The sequence below is a fragment of the Sorghum bicolor genome, chromosome 4 (assembly GCF_000003195.3).
Source record: "Sorghum bicolor cultivar BTx623 chromosome 4, Sorghum_bicolor_NCBIv3, whole genome shotgun sequence".
Classification (NCBI taxonomy): domain Eukaryota; kingdom Viridiplantae; phylum Streptophyta; class Magnoliopsida; order Poales; family Poaceae; genus Sorghum; species Sorghum bicolor.
Window position 1 is genome coordinate 53,440,641 of NC_012873.2, and position 20,799 is coordinate 53,461,439.

At 42.5% G+C, this 20,799-nt stretch overlaps 2 protein-coding genes across 4 annotated transcripts; both read left to right on the plus strand.

The window, feature by feature from the left end:
• On the plus strand, window positions 3,883-9,243 carry LOC8072588 (calmodulin-binding protein 60 B). 2 transcript variants are annotated; one of them, XM_002452246.2, is made up of 9 exons: window positions 3,883-4,055; window positions 4,150-4,343; window positions 5,600-5,675; window positions 5,773-5,831; window positions 5,971-6,464; window positions 6,569-6,729; window positions 6,853-7,056; window positions 7,346-7,580; window positions 8,347-9,243. In XM_002452246.2, exons 2-9 carry the CDS (start codon window positions 4,228-4,230, stop codon window positions 8,952-8,954), a joined length of 1,953 nt encoding a protein of 650 aa, XP_002452291.1. In that variant the 5' UTR covers window positions 3,883-4,055; window positions 4,150-4,227; the 3' UTR covers window positions 8,955-9,243. The 2 variants fall into 2 exon arrangements, with proteins under 2 accessions (XP_002452291.1, XP_021314811.1); XM_021459136.1 differs by having other exon boundaries at window positions 8,350-9,243.
• LOC110434623 (calmodulin-binding protein 60 D-like) lies at window positions 14,785-19,973 on the plus strand. 2 transcript variants are annotated; one of them, XM_021459021.1, is made up of 9 exons: window positions 14,785-14,944; window positions 15,042-15,235; window positions 16,292-16,367; window positions 16,466-16,521; window positions 16,659-17,152; window positions 17,256-17,416; window positions 17,543-17,746; window positions 18,036-18,270; window positions 19,028-19,973. In XM_021459021.1, exons 2-9 carry the CDS (start codon window positions 15,120-15,122, stop codon window positions 19,630-19,632), a joined length of 1,947 nt encoding a protein of 648 aa, XP_021314696.1. In that variant the 5' UTR covers window positions 14,785-14,944; window positions 15,042-15,119; the 3' UTR covers window positions 19,633-19,973. The 2 variants fall into 2 exon arrangements, with proteins under 2 accessions (XP_021314696.1, XP_021314697.1); XM_021459022.1 differs by having other exon boundaries at window positions 19,031-19,905.

Genomic DNA, 20,799 nt, shown 5'->3' on the forward strand with positions numbered 1-20,799 from the left:
CAAACGTTAACGGCTGGAGGTGGACGTTAGTGTGGGTTAGCTTTTGCCGTGTATCCTATTTTTGCTGTGTGTTGCTCACGACAAAAGTTTGAGTTCGTCGTGTGCCTGGTGTTTGCCGTGTGCAACACACGGCAAAGGACACATATACCATGTGCCTGGCGTTTGCTGTGTGCGTGGATTAGACACACGGTAAACTCGACTTTTGCCGTGTGTTGCTCACGGCAAAAGGGCGGACACACGGCAAAGGCTGGCTCTCCGGTAGTGTTTGCGGCACATGCATGGAGCATTCAATATAGATGAAAATAAAAACTAATTACACAATTTGTCTTTAAATCGTGAGACGGTTTCTTTTAAACCTAACTACTCCATGAATGGACAATGTTGAAACAAAAACGAATGTGTTATAGTGTCAAAATTCAAAAACTTTTTGGATCTAAATAAGGCCCTAGTGCATCCAAATTTAGCTTAGTGCATCCAAATATGAGAGATAATCAGATGGCATACCCGGACTATTGAGGATGCCATGGTTCTCTATGAAGCTGTTGCTCTCCTCAACGTCCACTCCAAAGCCATCAATGTATAGAACATTCGGTGTCGCAAATTGGGGAGTCTGTGCGCAGAAAAATAGAGAAGTGATGCCATGAATAGAATGTACGGCTTCAGCAGTGGAAGAAATAGAAGCCTATGTATCTGGTATCGTGTAAATAACATAGACTGCAAAGATAGTATATTGTATTACATTAAGCCCCATGAGATACATATTATATATAGTATATAGGACTAACATTATTCTACTTGAGTAGGCATTGCAGTATAAGTCAATATACATAAGTGCTAGACTATAAGTTTAGGTGCGCTAGTCGGCTATAAAGCCCAACGCAAACCCAAGTCCTATACAAAAGCCAGTTTGGCCCAAAGTCCATATTCCATAATATGTCTTACATTATCAACCATCCATGATCATCAAATCTTCATCTAACGGCTTAGTTATTCTTGTAATTCCCTTAAAACCCTAGTATCTTATCTTCCCTTGAAACCTTAATCAAACGGTTCATATTGTCTCTACTCATGTATTTAAACCCGTGACCATCCATCCTTGATTTCTCATGCCTCACCCAACCGCCGCCCCTTCTTCATCACCTCATCCCTCTTAGATCTCTTGCACGCCTCATAGCCTTGTTGCTCGCATCCATAGTAACATCCCTTACAATTATCTTCGCTAGAGGTGGCAGCGATACGACTCACCCTCCTTCGCCACTTCACCTCCCTTCAAGCATATCCTATTTCACAACTTATTGATGCCAAATCTATCGTCTCCAGTGGGTGCGTCTTCTCCTTATTTTTTCTCATGCTCTCCATAGTGTCTCGTGTGACTTCTAGGATCAAATCTAATGGTGGGGTGAGTTTGGTTCACGCTTGCTACTACATCTGCAACCATAGAGCCCCTCCTTAAGCTCATCCTAATTTTAAAAGGGGGTTAGGGGCTTAGGAGGTTTGAAGGAAGCATAAGCCATCCTTACTCTCTATTTTCTCTAGATCTGCCCTAGTCATTGCCAAACACTTTGTGACACAAAGACACCACACTCATGGTGCATTCCTTTTTCTAAGCCTCAAGTGTTAGAGATGTAATTGTTTTCTAAACCTTTCCTTTGCTAGCAGCGGAGAAGATGCAAACGCTCAAGCACGAATCAAGGCACACATAGTAAGGTATGCCTAGAACTTTTCTATTAAATTATAATAGAGTTACCATATAAGTTAAGTGATGTGCTCTCTTGGTCCTACGAAGCAAGAATTATAACATTAAAAAATTCTATAAAGAAGACAATGTAGCATTATATGATATATATATTGTATTTGCGTTGTTTAGCACTATTTGTCATTGTCCACTAGTAGTACTTTTGAGGGTAAAGTCACTTTTACTAGTTATAAAATGTTTGACTTTTTTCACCTTAAGTTTGACCATCTGTCTTATTCAAAAAAAATCTGTACAAATATAGTCAAATTTAAGTCATTTTTAAGAACTTTTATTAATAAACAAGCCAGGATAAAAATAAGTGATATTTTGCATAAAAATTTGAATAAGATGAGTGATCAAATTTGGTGTCAAAAAATCAAATATCCTATATTTTGTGATGGATTGAATACGAGCTATAAGTCCTTTTTTAGGAGGGTATAAATATCAATCTGGATAATTGAGGCCTTGTTTAGTTAAAAAAAATTTTAGGAAACTGACACTGTAGCATTTTCGTTTGTATTTGACAAATATTGTCCAATTATGGACTAACTAGGCTTAATAGATTCGTCTCGTCAATTCCGACCAAACTGTGCAATTAGGTTTTATTTTCGTCTATATTTAATACTTCATGTATGCGTCTAAAGATTCGATGTGACGAGAAATCTGAAAAATTTTACAATTTTTTTTTTGAGAACTAAGGCCTTGTTTAGTTCTCAAAAAAATTTGCAAAAATTTTCAGATTTCCCGTCACATCGAATCTTTAGACGCATGCATGGAGTATTAAATATAGATAAAAATAAAAACTAATTGCAAAGTTTGGTCGAAATTGACGAGACGAATCTTTTGAGCCTAGTTAGTCCATGATTGGACAATTTTTATCAAATACAAACGAAAGTGTTACAGTGTCGATTTTGCAAAATTTTTTGGAACTAAACAAGGCCTAAACAAGACGTGAATGAACTTGACACAAGGTGTCCTTCCGAATGGAGGAGTAGCAAAACGTAGCGCACCTCACTTTCCACTTTGCACTGTACCGCTGACGGCGTATTGGCCATATACCAGGCCGGCAGCCCCTCAGGCTCCCACACCACACCTCCCAGTCCCACGAGTGGCCACAGAGTGACAGGATCGAGATCCCAAGGCCACATAAGATCCGTACATTTTGACTAGGTACAGTGTCGGGCGTCCTCGCCCCCACCTGCTGTTTATGGGCTTGTTTAGTTTGAGAAAAATTTTGGATTTTATCACTGTAGCACTTTCGTTTGTTTGTGGCAAATATTATCTAATCATAGACTAACTAGGATCAAAAGATTCGTCTTGTGATTTACAGGTAAACTACGTAATTAGTTTTTTGTTATCGTCTATATTTAATGCTTCATGCATGTGCCGTAAGATTCGATGTGATGGAGAATCTTGAAAAATTTTAGGAACTAAACAAGGCACATACATCGAATCTTATAAAATTTTTCAGATTCTCCATCACATCGAATCTTTAGACACATACATGAAGTATTAAATATAGATGGAAATAAAAACTAACTGTACAGTTTGGTCAGAATTGACGAGACGAATCTTTTAAGCCTAGTTAATACATTATTGGACAATATTTGTCAAATACAAACGAAAGTGCTACAATATCGATTTTATAATTTTTTTTAACTAAACAAGGCCTATATGTGTTTTTTCACCAACCACGAACTGAAAACCCACCCCACTGATTGGTGGGACGCCATTGCCGAGGTCCACCAATCACCGATGTGGCCTCATGCTGGCTGATCCTCACCGACGTATGGGCCCCAGAGCAACATGACCCACCAGTCAGTGAAGTTCGAATAATGAGCGGCAGTCCGCAACGCCCCAATATAGAGCACGAAATATCCTATCATCTGGTCCGGCCATCTTTACCCGTAGCCGCCGCCGTCGGCATGCGCCCCACCACCAGGTCACCCACCTTGTCAACCCCCACTATTCCACCCGCGCACTGACACGTGGATCCGATGCTGCCGGGACCCGCTTGTCATTGTCCGTTGGTGCCGGACCTCCGATCTCGTGGGCCCGGACAGTCAGCGAGCGAGAGCCGTGCCGGAGTGGCTTGCGGCCGGGTAGGCGAAGCACGGCAAGTAAACAAACCATTTGAGCCGTAAACAAAGGCGGAGGCTCGCGAGAGGCAGCACAAGCACAGCACCCACGCAGAGCGGCGCTCGCTCTCCGCCCCGCTCCGCCACACTCCCCAGAGGCCCAGAGCGCAGATCTCTCGCAGCAGCTCGGCCTCGCGATTCCGCCGGAGAGTGTTGTACTCCTCGCCGGCGGGGCAGATTCGGTACCACGCCGCTTCGCTTCGCTTCGGCTTGCGTCGCTGCACTCCTGGTGGTTATTTTGGGGATTTTTTTCACCTGGGTTTGTAATGGGCGCAGATCTGACGGGCGCGCAGCGGAAGGCTGGAGGAGGGCACTGGGAGCTGAGGGGGAGGCTAGGGTTAGGGTTCCGGCGCGATGCAGCGCCCGGGACGACTTCAGCGGTCGGGGTCCAAGCGCGGGCTGGACCCCACCGGTGGCGGCGACGACGACGAGCATGCGCCCAAGCGCCCGCGCGTCCCCGCCCTCGCTAGGTGCGCGTGTGTTAATGCTTTGATTCTGCTACCTAGAGTTTTGTCATTGGTTAGGTTCCATGCCTTAGGTTGTTGCCGGTTTGAGACGGGAAGAAATATGAAACCCCTGCTTTGCTTTGATTGATTGAGATGACTGGCGGAAGTAGCAGTGATTACTATGCTAGTGTTGTTCCTGTTAAGCTTAGTATCAGCAGGGGCGAAGCCATCTTAAAATTTACAGTGGTGCACAGTATTCAGAACCACGTAGAAATATACTAATTTCAACTAATTTATATGGTAAAAATAGGTTAATGGTAGTAAATATATTTTTTTACCTGGTGCCGGTGCACCACCCAAACATAGTGTGGCGTCGCCCCTGAGTATCAGTAGTTCGGTACAAATGAGTGCAGGAAAAGGAGTTGCCTATGAGTCTTTTTGTTGATTTGATTAACTGTCGGACCAAGCTCCAACAGGAGTTTGGTTTGGTACATGTGGAAACTACCCTTTGTTCTGAGATGAGGTACGAATTGCTAGAAAAAGGAAGTGTCCTAAGTGGATAATTATGAACCTACTCTGGTCCATGCGAAAGGGATTTTTTTTGGTAGTTCTGAGTGTTTGCTCTTTTGGCTGCTGGGTGCTCTACTGCTCTCCAGCTCAGTCAGAGCGCCATATCACTTAGAGCAAAGATGGTAAAGGCATTATGCTGTAGAAATTGGATGTTCCAGTGCTTATAGAACTAAAGTTCAATATTAGCATATTTTTTGCATTTAACCATGCAGACAGTGGGTAACTTAAATTGGCCTGGCTAGAAGGCTAGTTATGCCATGCTGTTATTGAGATAATTCTCCTGACTCAGAAATCAATAGTTTGTTTAGATGAGTTATAGATTGTCAATCCGTGCCAAAATCATGACCTAGGTTATCACTCTACTCTCATACCTCTTTTTCCTTCTTATTTTACCCTGTTATGTCTTTCTTTGTTTACTTTGGTGCCTGGTGTTGGGTTTCATCTCTAGCATGCCCCAACTTTCTTGGGAATAAAGAGGTTTTGGTGCTGGAGATCTGCCAGTCAGGCCTATATCAGTGTGGGAACTGAGTTGGGGTGCACAGTTAGGGGCCAGTTAGCTAATATATTAGATGGAATGATTTTAGTCAAATGAGATGCTGATGATACATAAAAGTAATTTTGGTACAGTTTAGTGATAAGTTACAGTTTTTAATCTACCACCCTTCAAACTACAAATATGTTTGTTGCTTAACTAATGAAACATTTTTCAGTGTCATTGTGGAAGCTCTCAAGATGGACAGTTTGCAGAAGCTCTGTTCATCGCTCGAGCCCATTCTCCGAAGAGTGGTGAGTCAAATTTCTGTTGGACTTATTTTAGTTTATATGCAAATTGTGTATACATATCCTTATTGACATATTTGATCCATTCTATTTCTGGTCCTAGGTAAGTGAAGAAGTAGAGCGTGCTTTAGCCAAACTGGGTCCTGCTAGAATTCAAGGAAGGTAAAAAAAAAAAATCAACTTACTCTTCATGGTGACGCTTGGGAGATGTTCTGTCTTGGAAATTGAGATTTATTATTGCTATTGTGATATTACCACACTAAAGGCTCTTGGGATATGAAACTAATATCAATGAAAACAGATCCTCCCCCAAGAGAATTGAAGGCCCTGATGGAAGAAATCTTCAGCTTCAGTTCAGAAGTCAGTTGGCTCTTCCAATCTTCACTGGTGGGAAAGTTGAAGGTGAGCAGGGAGCAGCTATACATGTCGTGCTGTTGGATGCAAACACTGGATGTGTTGTTACTTCAGGACCTGAGTCGTTTGCAAAACTGGATATCCTTGTGCTTGAGGGCGACTTTAATAAAGAGGAAGATGAGGATTGGACAGAAGAAGAGTTTGAAAGTAATATTGTCAAGGAGCGTGAAGGGAAGAGGCCTCTTTTGACAGGTGACCTGCAAGTGACTCTTAAAGAAGGTGTTGGAACCATAGGGGAGCTTACCTTCACTGACAACTCCAGCTGGATAAGAAGCAGGAAATTCAGACTTGGGCTGAGGATTGCTCCTGGCTTTTGTGAAGGCGTTCGTGTCCGAGAAGCCAAGACAGAAGCTTTCCCCGTTAAGGATCACAGAGGAGAATGTATGTGTGACACATTGTTTATTTACTCATTAGATGATATAAAAATTACCTGTATTTTTAGAATTTGTATCAGTTGCCAAGCATGCTGATTTTGTATTTATTAGTGTACAAAAAGCACTACCCACCTGCGCTGAAGGATGATGTTTGGAGATTAGAAAAGATTGGCAAGGATGGTGCATTCCACAAGAAGTTAAATGCTAATGGGATCTATACAGTTGAAGACTTCCTCCGGCTTCTTGTTAGGGATCAGCAGAGATTACGTAGTGTAAGTTCTGTGATACCTGTTATTACTTACTATATTGTGATTTATGGTATTTCCTATATAATTTGACATCATATTGTGATTTATGGTATTTCCTATATGATTTGACATCTCTTGTTTCTGTAGATTCTGGGCAGTGGAATGTCAAATAAGATGTGGGACAGCCTTGTTGAGCATGCAAAGACATGTGTCTTAAGTGGAAAGCATTATGTATACTATGCTAGAGACTCGAGAAACGTGGGTGCAATATTCAATAACATCTATGAGTTCACTGGTTTGATCGCCGATGATCAGTTCATTTCAGCTGAAAATCTCACAGACAATCAGAAGGTTAGTGTCCTTTGCGACCCTACCAACCACAATGCCTTAAGTCAAAAACCTTTACAAATTTGTATAGTGTCGTCTGTTTGATATTCTGCTAATGTAACCAGTAGAGTATTTCAGTAGGCAAAGAATCAACATTCTTTTTCAAAGAATAATACCATCACTGTTTGTATGACAGGGATTGCTTTGGAAGTTTCTAGGATCTATTAGCTAAATCTGAAGGGTTTGAACCCAAATCCTCTATCCCAGAGTAGTCTACTGACATATTTGTATTTGTGCTCATGTTAAACTGCAGGTCTATGCTGATGCATTGGTAAAGAAAGCATATGAGGACTGGATGCAAGTTGTAGAATATGATGGCAAGGCACTCCTGAGCTTCAAGCAGAAAAAGAAATCTGTCACAACAAGAAGCGATGCTGCAGCTGCCTCAACAAGCAATCCTGCTTCATATGGTTCGACCAATTCACAGAAACAAATGTCCCTTCCAGCAAAAGCTGGACAAACTTCCTCTGTGGGTACTATGAATGAAGGTGACATATCCTGATTTATCCTATTGAGTTTTTCTTTTTGTTTTATCCATACTCTAGTGGCCATGAGTTTTTAAGGAGAATTTGCATGATAGTATTGCAAAGAGCATAAATTGAAATAAAATAATATAAGCTATTGATGGTGGCCACCTGATCCATTTTGGATGGGATTTTCCAACTTGTTGGTCTTTGTGGTGACACTGTACAGCATTGCCCAGTGCCCTTCTTTTATCATTTCTCATGACATGCCCAGTGATTTCAGTCTAAGCCTATCCACCCATCCTTGCTGGCCCAACAGTGGTGTGCAAAAGTGACAACAAAATTTTCTGATAGTTTATATTCTTTGTGTACACAACCCAATTGATTTACTTCTCATCATTTTTTTTGGTCACTGCTGTCTGTTCTGATTGCATGGTATGGATATGCTTCTGCATATGCCACATTATACTAGCAGGGATCAGTCAAGTAGGATTGTTCAGTTATCCTCAACACTGGAATTATGGCATCAGTAACTCTGGCAGGAATTGCACTAATGCTGCCTTATACTGTTGCTGTTGCTTTATGACATTTTAAATACTTATTAGTCAACAATTGTCGGTTGTGTATAGAAAACGATACTGCTTATGATTATGGGATATGGATGTGCAGTTTACATGATTCGTGAATTTAATTAATTCCATGCGTATAGAAAATGATTTGCATGAGCTGTGAATTTAATTACTTTACCATGCGTATGCTGTACTGACATCACTGAATTACTTCTGTTCAGCAGATGGAACTAGAAATGCATACAATGCAAATGGAAACCAGTCAGCAAGATATGCAGCCAACACACAGAACATTCCTGCAAACATCACCATGCAATATGACAGGAGTGCAGTGTCTCCTGAAAGCCAGTTTAGTGGTTCATCCCTTCAGAGTCAAGCTTCAAGAGGGTCCAATATGCTAGCACTGGGCCCTTCGCAGCAACATCAAAGTTTTGAATTCCCAGCACTTGGCCAGTCTTTGCAGCCAACAGGCCTGAATCCTTTTGAAGAATGGCCACAGCAACAGGAGAACCGTGGCGGTGTTGATGACTACCTGATGGAGGAGATCAGGATGAGGAGCCATGAGATTCTGGAAAACGAAGAAATGCAGCAAATGTTGCGGCTTCTGAGCATGGGTGGTGCAGGAACCAACCTAACTGAAGATGCCTTCAATTTCCCCTCATACATGCCTGCACCTTCACCAAACTTGAGCTATGAGGATGACCGCACCCGCGCACCTGGGAAAGCCGTTGTCGGGTGGCTCAAGATCAAGGCTGCTATGCGGTGGGGCATCTTTGTCAGGAAGAAGGCAGCTGAGAGAAGAGCTCAGCTTGTTGAGCTAGACGACTAGAAAGTAACAGCTGGAAGCACGTGCCCTCGAGCTGTTCATGTACCAAAGTTTCATTGATGATGTTTGTGGATCCGGATGGGCTCAGCTAATGCCCCTTAGGAGGACAGTTCTGGTCCTGAGCTTAATTATGTACAAAACACTTTCCATTTTTCTCCTTTTGTATAGCTCTTTTACCATTTAAAATGTGCTGTTTGTTTAGTGTGATGCTAGCCATGTTATGAACCTTAACCTGAACTCTGTACATGCATTTGTTACAGAATTCAAAACTGGTAAACATTGGCATTCTGCATCCTTTTCTCCGGCATTAAATAGCGGTCCACAGACTACATCCAGTGGGAGGTATTTGCTGGGCTCCGCCTTATGCTCCACGGATATTACTATTGTTTCAAAGCACGTCTCGGTGTTTTCGTCCAGAATGGTTTGTGGCTTGATGTATGCAGAAATGTGGCCCTATGGTCTTTGGGACAAACTTGAGGTGCTTGATGTATGTTTGGATGGGGGCATAACTTGGAGGCGGAGTCCCACGTAGGTCTTGTTTAGCTGCATTTGGTAATTTCGTATCAATTTAAAATCTACGTGTGTTGGAGTGGATCGGTGAGCCTATGTTTAGCTGCACTTGTAATTTCGTATCACTCTGAATCCACATGTGTTGTGAGAATTAGTTAATTATCCAATTGTGTTGGAGTGGGTTGGTGTGAGAAATAGTTAATTTTTCATTCTAATCAACCAAAGTATTTGTAAATTGAGGTGGACATGTGTGCATTTAGTTTGCGACAAAATAGAGGACGGTGAATGAAGTCACTCTTGCGGCATGAATTTACCAGTTTCCTTGTTTTCCATGTGCTGAATTTCTTTAGTGTTACTCAAGACGCATGAATTTATCAGTTTACTACTCATATGATTTGTGCTAGTAAAACCTTTTTAAGTTTAATTAGATTTGTAGAAAATATTAGTAATATTTAAATATCTAAATTAAGTTTATTATTAAAATATATTTAAAGATCTATCTAACAATAGTAGTTATGTATCATAAGTATTAATATTTTGTTACATATATTTGGTCAAAGTTAAAGATAGTTGATTTCTTAGGAAGCGAGAATACTCTTTTTATGGGACATAAGAACTAGTTTTAATGTTCTAAATTTCTTTATTCAACATGGCATATATTTATTACTTTACCATTTATGGGAAAATGTAATCGAAAATGACAAGTGAAGCGTTTACCACTGTGTGAACATAGGGAATGTGCTGAGTAGGGTTAGGGCGCAGCTCTGTGAGATTGAAATGTTATGTTAGGCTAGCCTAAACTCACTAATTATCCCTTCACTTACCAACTAGGTTCGGATGCCGAGTTCTAAATTCATCAATTTTACATGTGGCGTTATCTTGCAGAGGCTACAATTGCTTTGGGACAAAAAATAATATGCAGGGGAGGAGAAATAGAGCAGTAAAAGCACTGCTCAGGCGTTGAGAGAAAAGGAGGCTGTGTTTTTGAGTAAAAGAAACCGTGGAACTTTGGTTGGAAGAATAATGGTTTTTGCAACCTTGTACCTATGCTATGTGTCATATCAACTTTTGTTATCAAATATTGATGTATGCTTGTATTGGTGAACCACGTAGAGATCTAATGGTTGTTAGCTCTCCACTAGATCCTAATGCACATGCAATGAGTTAGAGCATCTAGTGGCACTGTGACAACCACATTTCAATATAAGTTTCACCCATCTTCATAGTACGACTATTGATCCTAAATGTGATCACACTAAGTGTCTTGACCATGAAAACAAAGAGCTCCTATCAAATATACCTTTGGCTTGAGCTTTTTATTTTTTTCTCTTTCTTCTTTTCCAAACTCGAGCACTTGATCATCACCATGGCCATCACCACCATCATCATGATCTTCATCATTCGCTCCACCACTTGGAATGTGCTACCCTATCTCAAATTCACTTAGAGCCAAGGGTTAGCACTTCGGGTTTCATCAATACACCAAAACCAAACAAGAGCTTTCAGAAATGAAAGCTACTGCTAAGGCGGTGAGAGAAAAGAAGACTCTGGTGAAAGGTCCTAATGGCTAGAGAGAGGGTGAATAGCCTAATAAAATTTTCTACAACAACACTAAAAGCACTTGACTAGTATATAAGAAAGCAAAGCGAATTTGGCACTAGCTCTATATGGGGCATGCAAAACTCCTACCCAAACTAGTTTCTATAGTCTCTAATGAAATACACCAAGTCTATGGCACTACTTACCTCTAAAAGATAAGCTAAGCTAAGCAAGATAAGGATCACACAAGCCACGAGGGTGCCGCACTAGGGTGCCGCACAACTAACACAAGATATTCTACTTTTTTGACTCGATTTTGGAATTTCTAAAAATCATTATCACCTTCAGCTGGTAACACGAACCGTGGTGATTACTTTTTATCACAGTTGGTTTCCTAACCGGCGGTAATAACATTGGGCATCACCGCCGACTTTCAGTGCTGAGGGCCAAAACTGTTAGTGAAGGGGGTTCTGGAGCCGACGGTGAATACATATTCTGTAGTAGTGATGATAGGGTCATCAGTTAAATACTAGTTCTAATGGTTCATAGAATCGATACGAAAGCCAACATGTGCAAACCGATGATAAAATGAGACATTGATGACGATGAACGGTGGACAGTTACTCGCTACCTCACTGGAGAAAACTACCTGGTAGACCAGCACGATCATGGCTATCGGGTCCCCAAAGATGACGTCGATGACGACACGTACTATAAAATAGAGGATGCTGAGGCAAAGCTTCACCTAGCAAAATTGCTTCTATCCCAATACTGTTGGATATATAGAGATCACTCATATAGTGCACCCATCCTATATACGTATCTAATGACAATGGGGATGGGAGCATATGCCCCTTAAGGGGAACCATCCTCTTGCTACTATAGATGTGGGAGGCATCGTCGGCTGAGGCCTTGATGAAGCAATCAGCGAGGATGCGCTCAGTCCCAGAAGGACACGTTGGCGAAGCTAAAGCTCTTGCAAGCAGCCAGGTCCCTGACACACGCCACATGCAGAAACACCACCTCAATGTTGATGGAGTAGTAGAACCAGCTCCTGCGGTTTGTGCAGTGGCGCCCCTCGGTCTTGTTGGCATGGAGGGCGCATGGCAGATCATCTTTGCCCATGCCCATGCACAGCTTGAAGGAGAGTCCGACAAGGTTCAAGATCTTCGACAGGCTTGTGCAACACAAAGTGGATGTCGTGGTCGAAGTTGGCTAGTGGTAGACTAACCCACACGTGGCGTCGTCGCACGCATCATAGAGCCTTCGGCACCCAACGAGGGCTTGTCAAGAGCAAGAACTCTTTGCCACCGATCTCCCATAACTTATGCACGTGCGCGCAACTGATGTGGATGTCCAGGTCACACGCCGCGTCGTGACCGCACTCGTACCTCGCGCCGGTGCTGTGCTATAACACTGTAGAAATAATGTTTAGCATCGTTCACAGAACCCAAGTCCTATACAAAAGGCCGGCTAGGCCCAATGTCCGTTTTCACATAATATGTCTTACATTAGCGACCATGTGTGATCATCAAATCTTCATCTAACGGTTCATATACTCTTGTAACTCCTTTAAAACCCTAGTATCTTATGATCCCTTGAAAACCTTGATCAAACGGTCCATCTTCTCTCTACTCATGTATATAAACTCGTGACCACCCATCATCGATTTCTCACGCCTCACCCAGCCGCCGCCCATTCTTTATCGCCTCATTCCTCTCAGAGCTCTTGCACACCTTAGAGCCTTGTTGCTCGCATCCACAGTTACATTCCTTGCGATTATCTTTGCTAGAGGTGGCAGCGATACAACTCACCCTTCTTCACTACTTCACCTCCCTTCAAGCATATCCTATTTCACAACTTATTGATGCCAGATCTGTCGTCTGCAGTGGGTGCGCCTTCTGCTTCTTTTCCTCATGTTTTTTATGGTGTCTTGTGTGACTTCTAGGAGCAGATCCAATGGTGGGTGAGTTTGGCTCAAGCTCGCTACTACCTCTACAACCTTAGAGTCCCTTCCGTAAGCTCCTCCTAAATTTTAAGGGAGGGGGGAGGGGGGGCTTAGGAGGTTTGAAGGAAGCATAAGGCACATTTACTCTCTATTTTTCTATAGATTTGCCCCTTGTCATCGTTAATTAATTTGTGACACAATGTCACCACACTCATGGTGCATTCCTTTTCTAAACCTCAAGTTTTATAAATGGATTGTTTTCTAAATCTCTCCTTTGCTGGCAGCAAAGAAGATGGCAAACACACAAGCACGAATCAGGACAAACATAGTAAGGTATGCCTGGAACTTTTCTAATCAGTGGTAACAAAGTTACCATATAAGTTAAGTGATGTGATCTCTCGATCCTACGAACATTAAAAATTTATTGAAAAAAGATATTGTACCATTTTATGACATTGTATCGGCGCTGTTTAGCACTATTTATCATTGTCCACTAGTAAGTTACCATATAAGTTAAGTGATGTGATCTCTCGATCCTACCGAGAAAGATGTTATAACATTAAAAATTTATTGAAAAAAGATATTGTACCATTTTATGACATTGTATCGGCGCTGTTTAGCACTATTTATCATTGTCCACTAGTACTTTTGAGGGGTATCTAAAGTCACTTTTACTAGTTATGTGCTACAAGTTCTCTTTTTTTTCTAGAAGGAGGGTATAGATATCAATCAGGATAGTTGAATGAATTTGACACAAAGCTGTCCTACCAAATGGAGGAGTAGGAAAACCTTTTGCCAGGTTCAATTTGTGTCCAAACATAGTACCAGCGCACCTCACTTTCCACTTTGCACTGTGCTGCTGACGGCGTATTGGCCAGAAATACCAGGCCGGCAGGCCCTAGGCTCCCACACCTCCCAGTCCCAGTACGAGTGGCCACAGAGTGACAGGATCGGGATCCCAAACGCCACATAAGATCCGTACATCTTTGACTAGGTACAGTGTCGCGCGTCCCCGCCCCACCTATTGAGGTCTTGTTTGGATGTTGTTAGATTCACCTCAATCCACATGTGTTGGAGTGATTTAGAGTAGAATTTAGTTCAAGTTCCACTCTAACTCACCCCAATACATATGGATTGATGCGAATTACAACTACATCCAATCAAGACCTTAGGCCAGTCTCAATGCATGTTTCGTAAGAGTGTCATGCACATTAAATAGGGTGCCACATAAGCAAAATTGCTGACTTGGCAGGGTCATTAAATGAAGGAGTTTCATCAGATGAGAGAGAAGTTTCATCTCCATGAAACTCATATGGCTCGGTTACCTAGTTTATAGTTTTGTTAACTGTGCCATGAAACTATGCATTGAGACTGACCTTATGTGTTTTTTCACCAACCACGAACTGAAAACCCACCCCACTGATTGGTGGGACGCCATTGCCGAGGTCCACCTGTCATCGATGTCGGCTCATGCTGCCTGAGACATCACCGACGAATAGGACCCAGCGCAACATGACCCACCAGTCAGTGAAGTTCGAATAATGAGCGGCAGTCCGCAACGCCCCAATATAGAGCACGAAATATCCTATCATCTGGTCCGGCCATCTTTACCCGTAGCCGCCGCCGTCGGCATGCGCCCCACCACCAGGTCACCCACCTTGTCAACCCCCACTATTCCACCCGCGCACTGACACGTGGAGCCTCTGCTTCCAGGACCCGCTTGTCATTGTCCGTTGGTGCCGGACCTCCGATCTCGTGGGCCCGGACAGTCAGCGAGCGAGAGCCGTGCCGGAGTGGCTTGCGGCCGGGTAGGCGAAGCACGCAAGTAAACAAACCCATTTGCCAGAGGCAGCACAACAAGCACAGCACCCACGCAGAGCGGCGCTCGCTCTCCGCCCCGCTCCGCCACACTCCCCAGAGCGCAGATCTCTCGCAGCAGCTCGGCCTCGCGATTCCGCAGGAGAGTGTTGTACTCCGCGCCGGCGGCGCCGATTCGGTACCACGCCGCTTCGCTTCGCTTCGGCTTGCGTCCCTGCACTCCTGGTGCTTATTTTGGGGATTTTTTTTTTCACCTTGGTTTCTAATGGGCGCAGATCTGACGGGCGCGCAGCGGAAGGCTGGAGGAGGGCACTAGGAGCTGAGGGGGAGGCTAGGGTTAGGGTTCCGGCGCGATGCAGCGCCCGGGACGACTTCAGCGGTCGGGGTCCAAGCGTGGGCTGGACCCCACCGGTAGCGGCGACGACGACGACCATGCGCCCAAGCGCCCGCGCGTCCCCGCCCTGGCTAGGTGCGCGTGTGTTAATGCTTTGATTCTGCTAACTAGAGTTTTTTCATTGGTTAGGTTCCATGCCTTAGGTTGTTGCCGGTTTGAGACGGGAAGAAATATGAAACCCCTGCTTTGCTTTGATTGATTGAGATGACTGGCGGAAGTAGCAGTGATTACTATGCTAGTGTTGTTGCTGTTAAGCTTAGTATCAGTAGTTCGGTACAAATGAGTGCAGGAAAAGGAAGTGGCCTATGAGTCTTTTTGTTGATTTGATTAACCGTCGGACCAAGCTCCAACAGGAGTTTGGTTTGGTACATGTGGAAACTACCTTTTGTTCTGAGATGAGGTACGAATTGCTACAAAAAGGAAGTGTCCTAAGTGGATAATTATGAACCTACTCTGGTCCATGCGAAAGGGATTTTTTTTGGTAGTTCTGAGTGTTTGCTCTTTTGGCTGTTGGGTGCTCTCCAGCTCAGTCAGAGCACCATAAGCAAAGATGGTAAAGGCATTATGCTGTAGAAATTGGATGTTCCAGTGCTTATAGAACTAAAGTTCAATATTAGCATATTTTTTTGCATTTAACCATGCAGACAATTGGTAACTTAAATTGGCCTGGCTAGAAGGCTAGTTATGCCATGCTGTTATTGAGACAATTCTCCTGACTCAGAAATCAATAGTTTGTTTACATGAGTTATAGATTGTCAATCCATGCCAAAATCATGACCTAGGTTATCACTCTACTCTCATACCTCGTTTTCCTTCTGATTTTACCCTGTTATGTCTTTCTTTGTTCACTTTGGTGCCTGGTGTTGGGTTTCATCTCTAGCATGCCCCAACTTTCTTGGGAATAAAGAGGTTTTGGTGCTGGAGATCTGCCAGCCAGGCCTATATCAGTGTGGGAACTGAGTTGGGGTGCACAGTTAGGGGCCGGTTAGCTAATATATTAGATGGAATGAATGAGATGCTGATGATACATAAAATTAATTTTGTAGAGTTTAGTGATAAGTTACAGTTTTTAATCTACCACCCTTCAAACTACAAATATGTTTGTTGCTTAACTAATGAAACATTTTTCAGTGTCATTGTGGAAGCTCTCAAGATGGACAGTTTGCAGAAGCTCTGTTCATCGCTCGAGCCCATTCTCCGAAGAGTGGTGAGTCAAATTTCTGTTGTGACTTATTTTAGTTTATATGCAAATTGTGTATACATATCCTTATTGACATATTTGATCCATTCTATTTCTGGTCCTAGGTAAGTGAAGAAGTAGAGCGTGCTTTAGCCAAACTGGGTCCTGCTATTCAAGGAAGGTAAAAAAAAAATCAACTTACTCTTCATGGTGACGCTTGGGAGATGTTCTGTCTTGGAAATTGAGATTTATTATTGCTATTGTGATATTACCACACTAAAGGCTCTTGGGTTATGAAACTAATATCAATGAAAACAGATCCTCCCCCAAAAGAATTGAAGGCCCTGATGGAAGAAATCTTCAGCTTCAGTTCAGAAGTCAGTTGGCTCTTCCAATCTTCACTGGTGGGAAAGTTGAAGGTGAGCAGGGCGCAGCTATACATGTCGTGCTGTTGGATGCAAACACTGGATGTGTTGTTACTTCAGGACCTGAGTCGTTTGCAAAACTGGATATCCTTGTGCTTGAGGGCGACTTTAATAAAGAGGAAGATGAGGATTGGACAGAAGAAGAGTTTGAAAGTAATATTGTCAAGGAGCGTGAAGGGAAGAGGCCTCTTTTGACAGGTGACCTGCAAGTGACTCTTAAAGAAGGTGTTGGAACCATAGGGGAGCTTACCTTCACTGACAACTCCAGCTGGATAAGAAGCAGGAAATTCAGACTTGGGCTGAGGATTGCTCCTGGCTTTTATGAAGGCATTCGTGTCCGAGAAGCCAAGACAGAAGCTTTCCCCGTTAAGGATCACAGAGGAGAATGTATGTGTGACACATTGTCGATTTACTCATTAGATGATACAAAAATTACCTGTATTTTTAGAATCTGTATCAGTCGCCAAGCATGCTGATTTTGTATTATTAGTGTACAAAAAGCACTACCCACCTGCGCTGAAGGATGATGTTTGGAGATTAGAAAAGATTGGCAAGGATGGTGCATTCCACAAGAAGTTAAATGCTAGTGGGATCTATACAGTTGAAGATTTTCTCCGGCTTCTTGTTAGGGATCAGCAGAGATTACGTACTGTAAGTTCTGTGATACCTGTTATTACTTACTATATTGTGATTTATGGTATTTCCTATATAATTTGACATCATATTGTGATTTATGGTATTTCCTATATGATTTGACATCTCTTGTTGTTTCTGTAGATTCTGGGCAGTGGAATGTCAAATAAGATGTGGGACAGCCTTGTTGAGCATGCAAAGACATGTGTCTTAAGTGGAAAGCATTATGTATACTATGCTAGAGACTCGAGAAACGTGGGTGCAATATTCAATAACATCTATGAGTTCACTGGTTTGAGTGCCGATGATCAGTTCATTTCAGCTGAAAATCTCACAGACAATCAGAAGGTTAGTGTCCTTTGTGACTCTACCAACTACAATGCCTTAAGTCAAAAACCTTTACAAATTTGTATAGTGTCGTCTGTTTGATATTCTGCTAGTGTAACCAGTAGTGTATTTCAGTAGGCAAAGAATCAACATTCTTTTTCAAAGAATAATACCATCACTGTTTGTATGACAGGGATTGCTTTGGAAGTTTCTTGGATCTATTAGCTAAATCTGAAGGGTTTGAACCCAAATCCTCTATCCCAGAGTAGTCTACTGACATATTTGTATTTGTGCTCATGTTAAACTGCAGGTCTATGCTGATGCATTGGTAAAGAAAGCATATGAGGACTGGATGCAAGTTGTAGAATATGATGGCAAGGCACTCCTGAGTTTCAAGCAGAAAAAGAAATCTGTCACAACACGAAGCGATGCTGCAGCTGCCTCAACAAGCAATCCTGCTTCATATGGTTCGACCAATTCACAGAAACAAATGTCCCTTCCAGCAAAAGCTGGACTAACTTCCTCGGCGGGTACTATGAATGAAGGTGACATATCCTGATTTTTCCTATTGAGTTTTTCTTTTTGTTTTATCCATACTCTTGTGGCCGTGAGTTTTTAAGGAGAATTTGCATGGTAGTATTGCAAAGAGCATAAATTGAAATAAAATAATACAAGCTATTGATGGTGGCCACCTGATCCATTTTGGATGGGATTTTCCAACTTGTTGGTCTTTGTGGTGACACTGTACAGCATTGCCCAGTGCCGTTCTTTTATCATTTCTCATGACATGCCCAGTGATTTCAGTCTAAGCCTATCCACTCATCCTTGCTGGCCCAACAGTGGTGTGCAAAAATGACAACAAAATTTTCTGATAGTTTATATTCTTTGTGTACACAACCCAATTGATTTACTTCTCGTCATTTTCTTTTGGTCACTGCTGTCTGTTCTGATTGCATAGTATGGATATGCTTCTGCATATGCCACATTATACTAACAGGGATCAGTCAAGTAGGATTGTTCAGTTATCCTCAACACTGGAATTATGGCATCAGTAACTCTGGCAGGAATTGCGCTAATGCTGCCTTATACTGTTGCTGTTGCTTTATGACATTTTAAATACTTTTTAGTCAACAATTGTCGGTTGTGTATAGAAAACGGTACTGCTTATGATTATGGGATATGGATGTAGATTCGTGAATTTAATTAATTCCATGCGTATAGAAAATGATTTGCATGAGCCGTGAATTTAATTACTTTACCATGCGTATGCTGTACTGACATCACTGAATTACTTCTGTTCAGCAGATGGAACTAGAAATGCATACAATGCAAATGGAAACCAGTCAGCAAGATATGCAGCCAACACGAACATTCCTGCAAACATCACCATGCAATATGACAGGAGTGCAGTGTCTCCTGAAAGCCAGTTTAGTGGTTCATCCCTTCAGAGTCAAGCTTCAAGAGGGTCCAATATGCTAGCACTGGGCCCTTCGCAGCAACATCAAAGTTTTGAATTCCCAGCACTTGGCCAGTCCTTGCAGCCAACAGGCCTGAATCCTTTTGAAGAATGGCCACAGCAACAGGAGAACTGTGGTGGTATTGATGACTACCTGACGGAGGAGATCAGGATGAGGAGCCATGAGATTCTGGAAAACGAAGAAATGCAGCAAATGTTGCGGCTTCTGAGCATGGGTGGTGCAGGAACCAACCTAACTGAAGATGCCTTCAATTTCCCCTCATACATGCCTGCACCTTCACCAAACTTGAGCTATGAGGATGACCGCACCCGTGCACCTGGGAAAGCTGTTGTCGGGTGGCTCAAGATCAAGGCTGCTATGCGGTGGGGCATCTTTGTCAGGAAGAAGGCAGCTGAGAGAAGAGCTCAGCTTGTTGAGCTTGACGACTAGAAAGTAACAGCTGGAAGCATGTGCACTCGAGCTGTTCATGTACCAAAGTTTCATTGATGATGTTTGTGGATCCGGATGGGCTCAGCTAATGTCCCTTAGGAGGACAGTTCTGGTCCTGACCTTAATTATGGACAAAACTCTCTCCATTTTTCTCCTTCTGTATAGCCCTTTTACCATTTAAAATGTGTTGTTTGTTTAGTGTGATGCTAGCCCTGTTATGAACCTTAAAACAGGTAAACATTGGCATTTTGCATCCTTTTCTCCGGCATTAAATAGCTGTCCACCTCAGACTTACATCCAGTGGGAGGTATTTGCTGGGGTCTTGCCTTATGCTCCACGGATATTACTATTTGTTTCAAAGCACGTCTCGGTGTTTTCGCCCAGAATGGTTTGTGGCTTGATGTATGCAGAAATGTGGCCCTATGGTCTTTGGGACAAACTTGAGGTGCTTGATGTATGTTTGGATGGGGGCATAACTTGGAGGCAGAGTCCCACAGGTCTTGTTTAGCTGCATTCGGTAGTTTCGTATCAATTTAAAATAATTTAAAATCCAAGTGTGTTGGAATGGATTAGTGAGCCTATGTTTAGCTGCATTTGTAATTTCGTATCAATCTGAATCCACATGTGGTGTTGTGAGAACTAGTTAATTATCTAAGTGTGTTGGAGTGGATTGGTGTAAGAAATAGTTAGTTTTTCATTCTAATCAACCACAGTATATGTATATTGAGGTGGACATGTGTGCAGCCAAACAAGATCCTAAAACAGTTTAATTTGTGACAAAATAGAGGACGGTGAATGAAGTCGTGTTACTCATGCGGCATGAATTAACTAGTTTCCTTGTTTTGAATGTGCTGAATTTCTCTAGTGTTACTCTAGACGCATGAATTTATCAGTTTATTACGCATGAATTTATCTCGCAGAGGCTACAATTGCCTTGGGATAGAAAAATAATATGCGGGGGAGGAGAAATAGAGCAGTAAAAGCTACTGCTGAGGCGGTGAGAGAAAAGGAGGCTCGGTTGAGTAAAAGAAACATGCAACTTTTATAGGAAGAATAATGTTTTTGCGATCTTGTACCTATGCTATGTTTCATATCAACTTTTGTTCAAGACCAAATATTGATGTATGCTTGTGTTGGTGCAAAGCTAGAGTAAATTAAAGAGGGTGC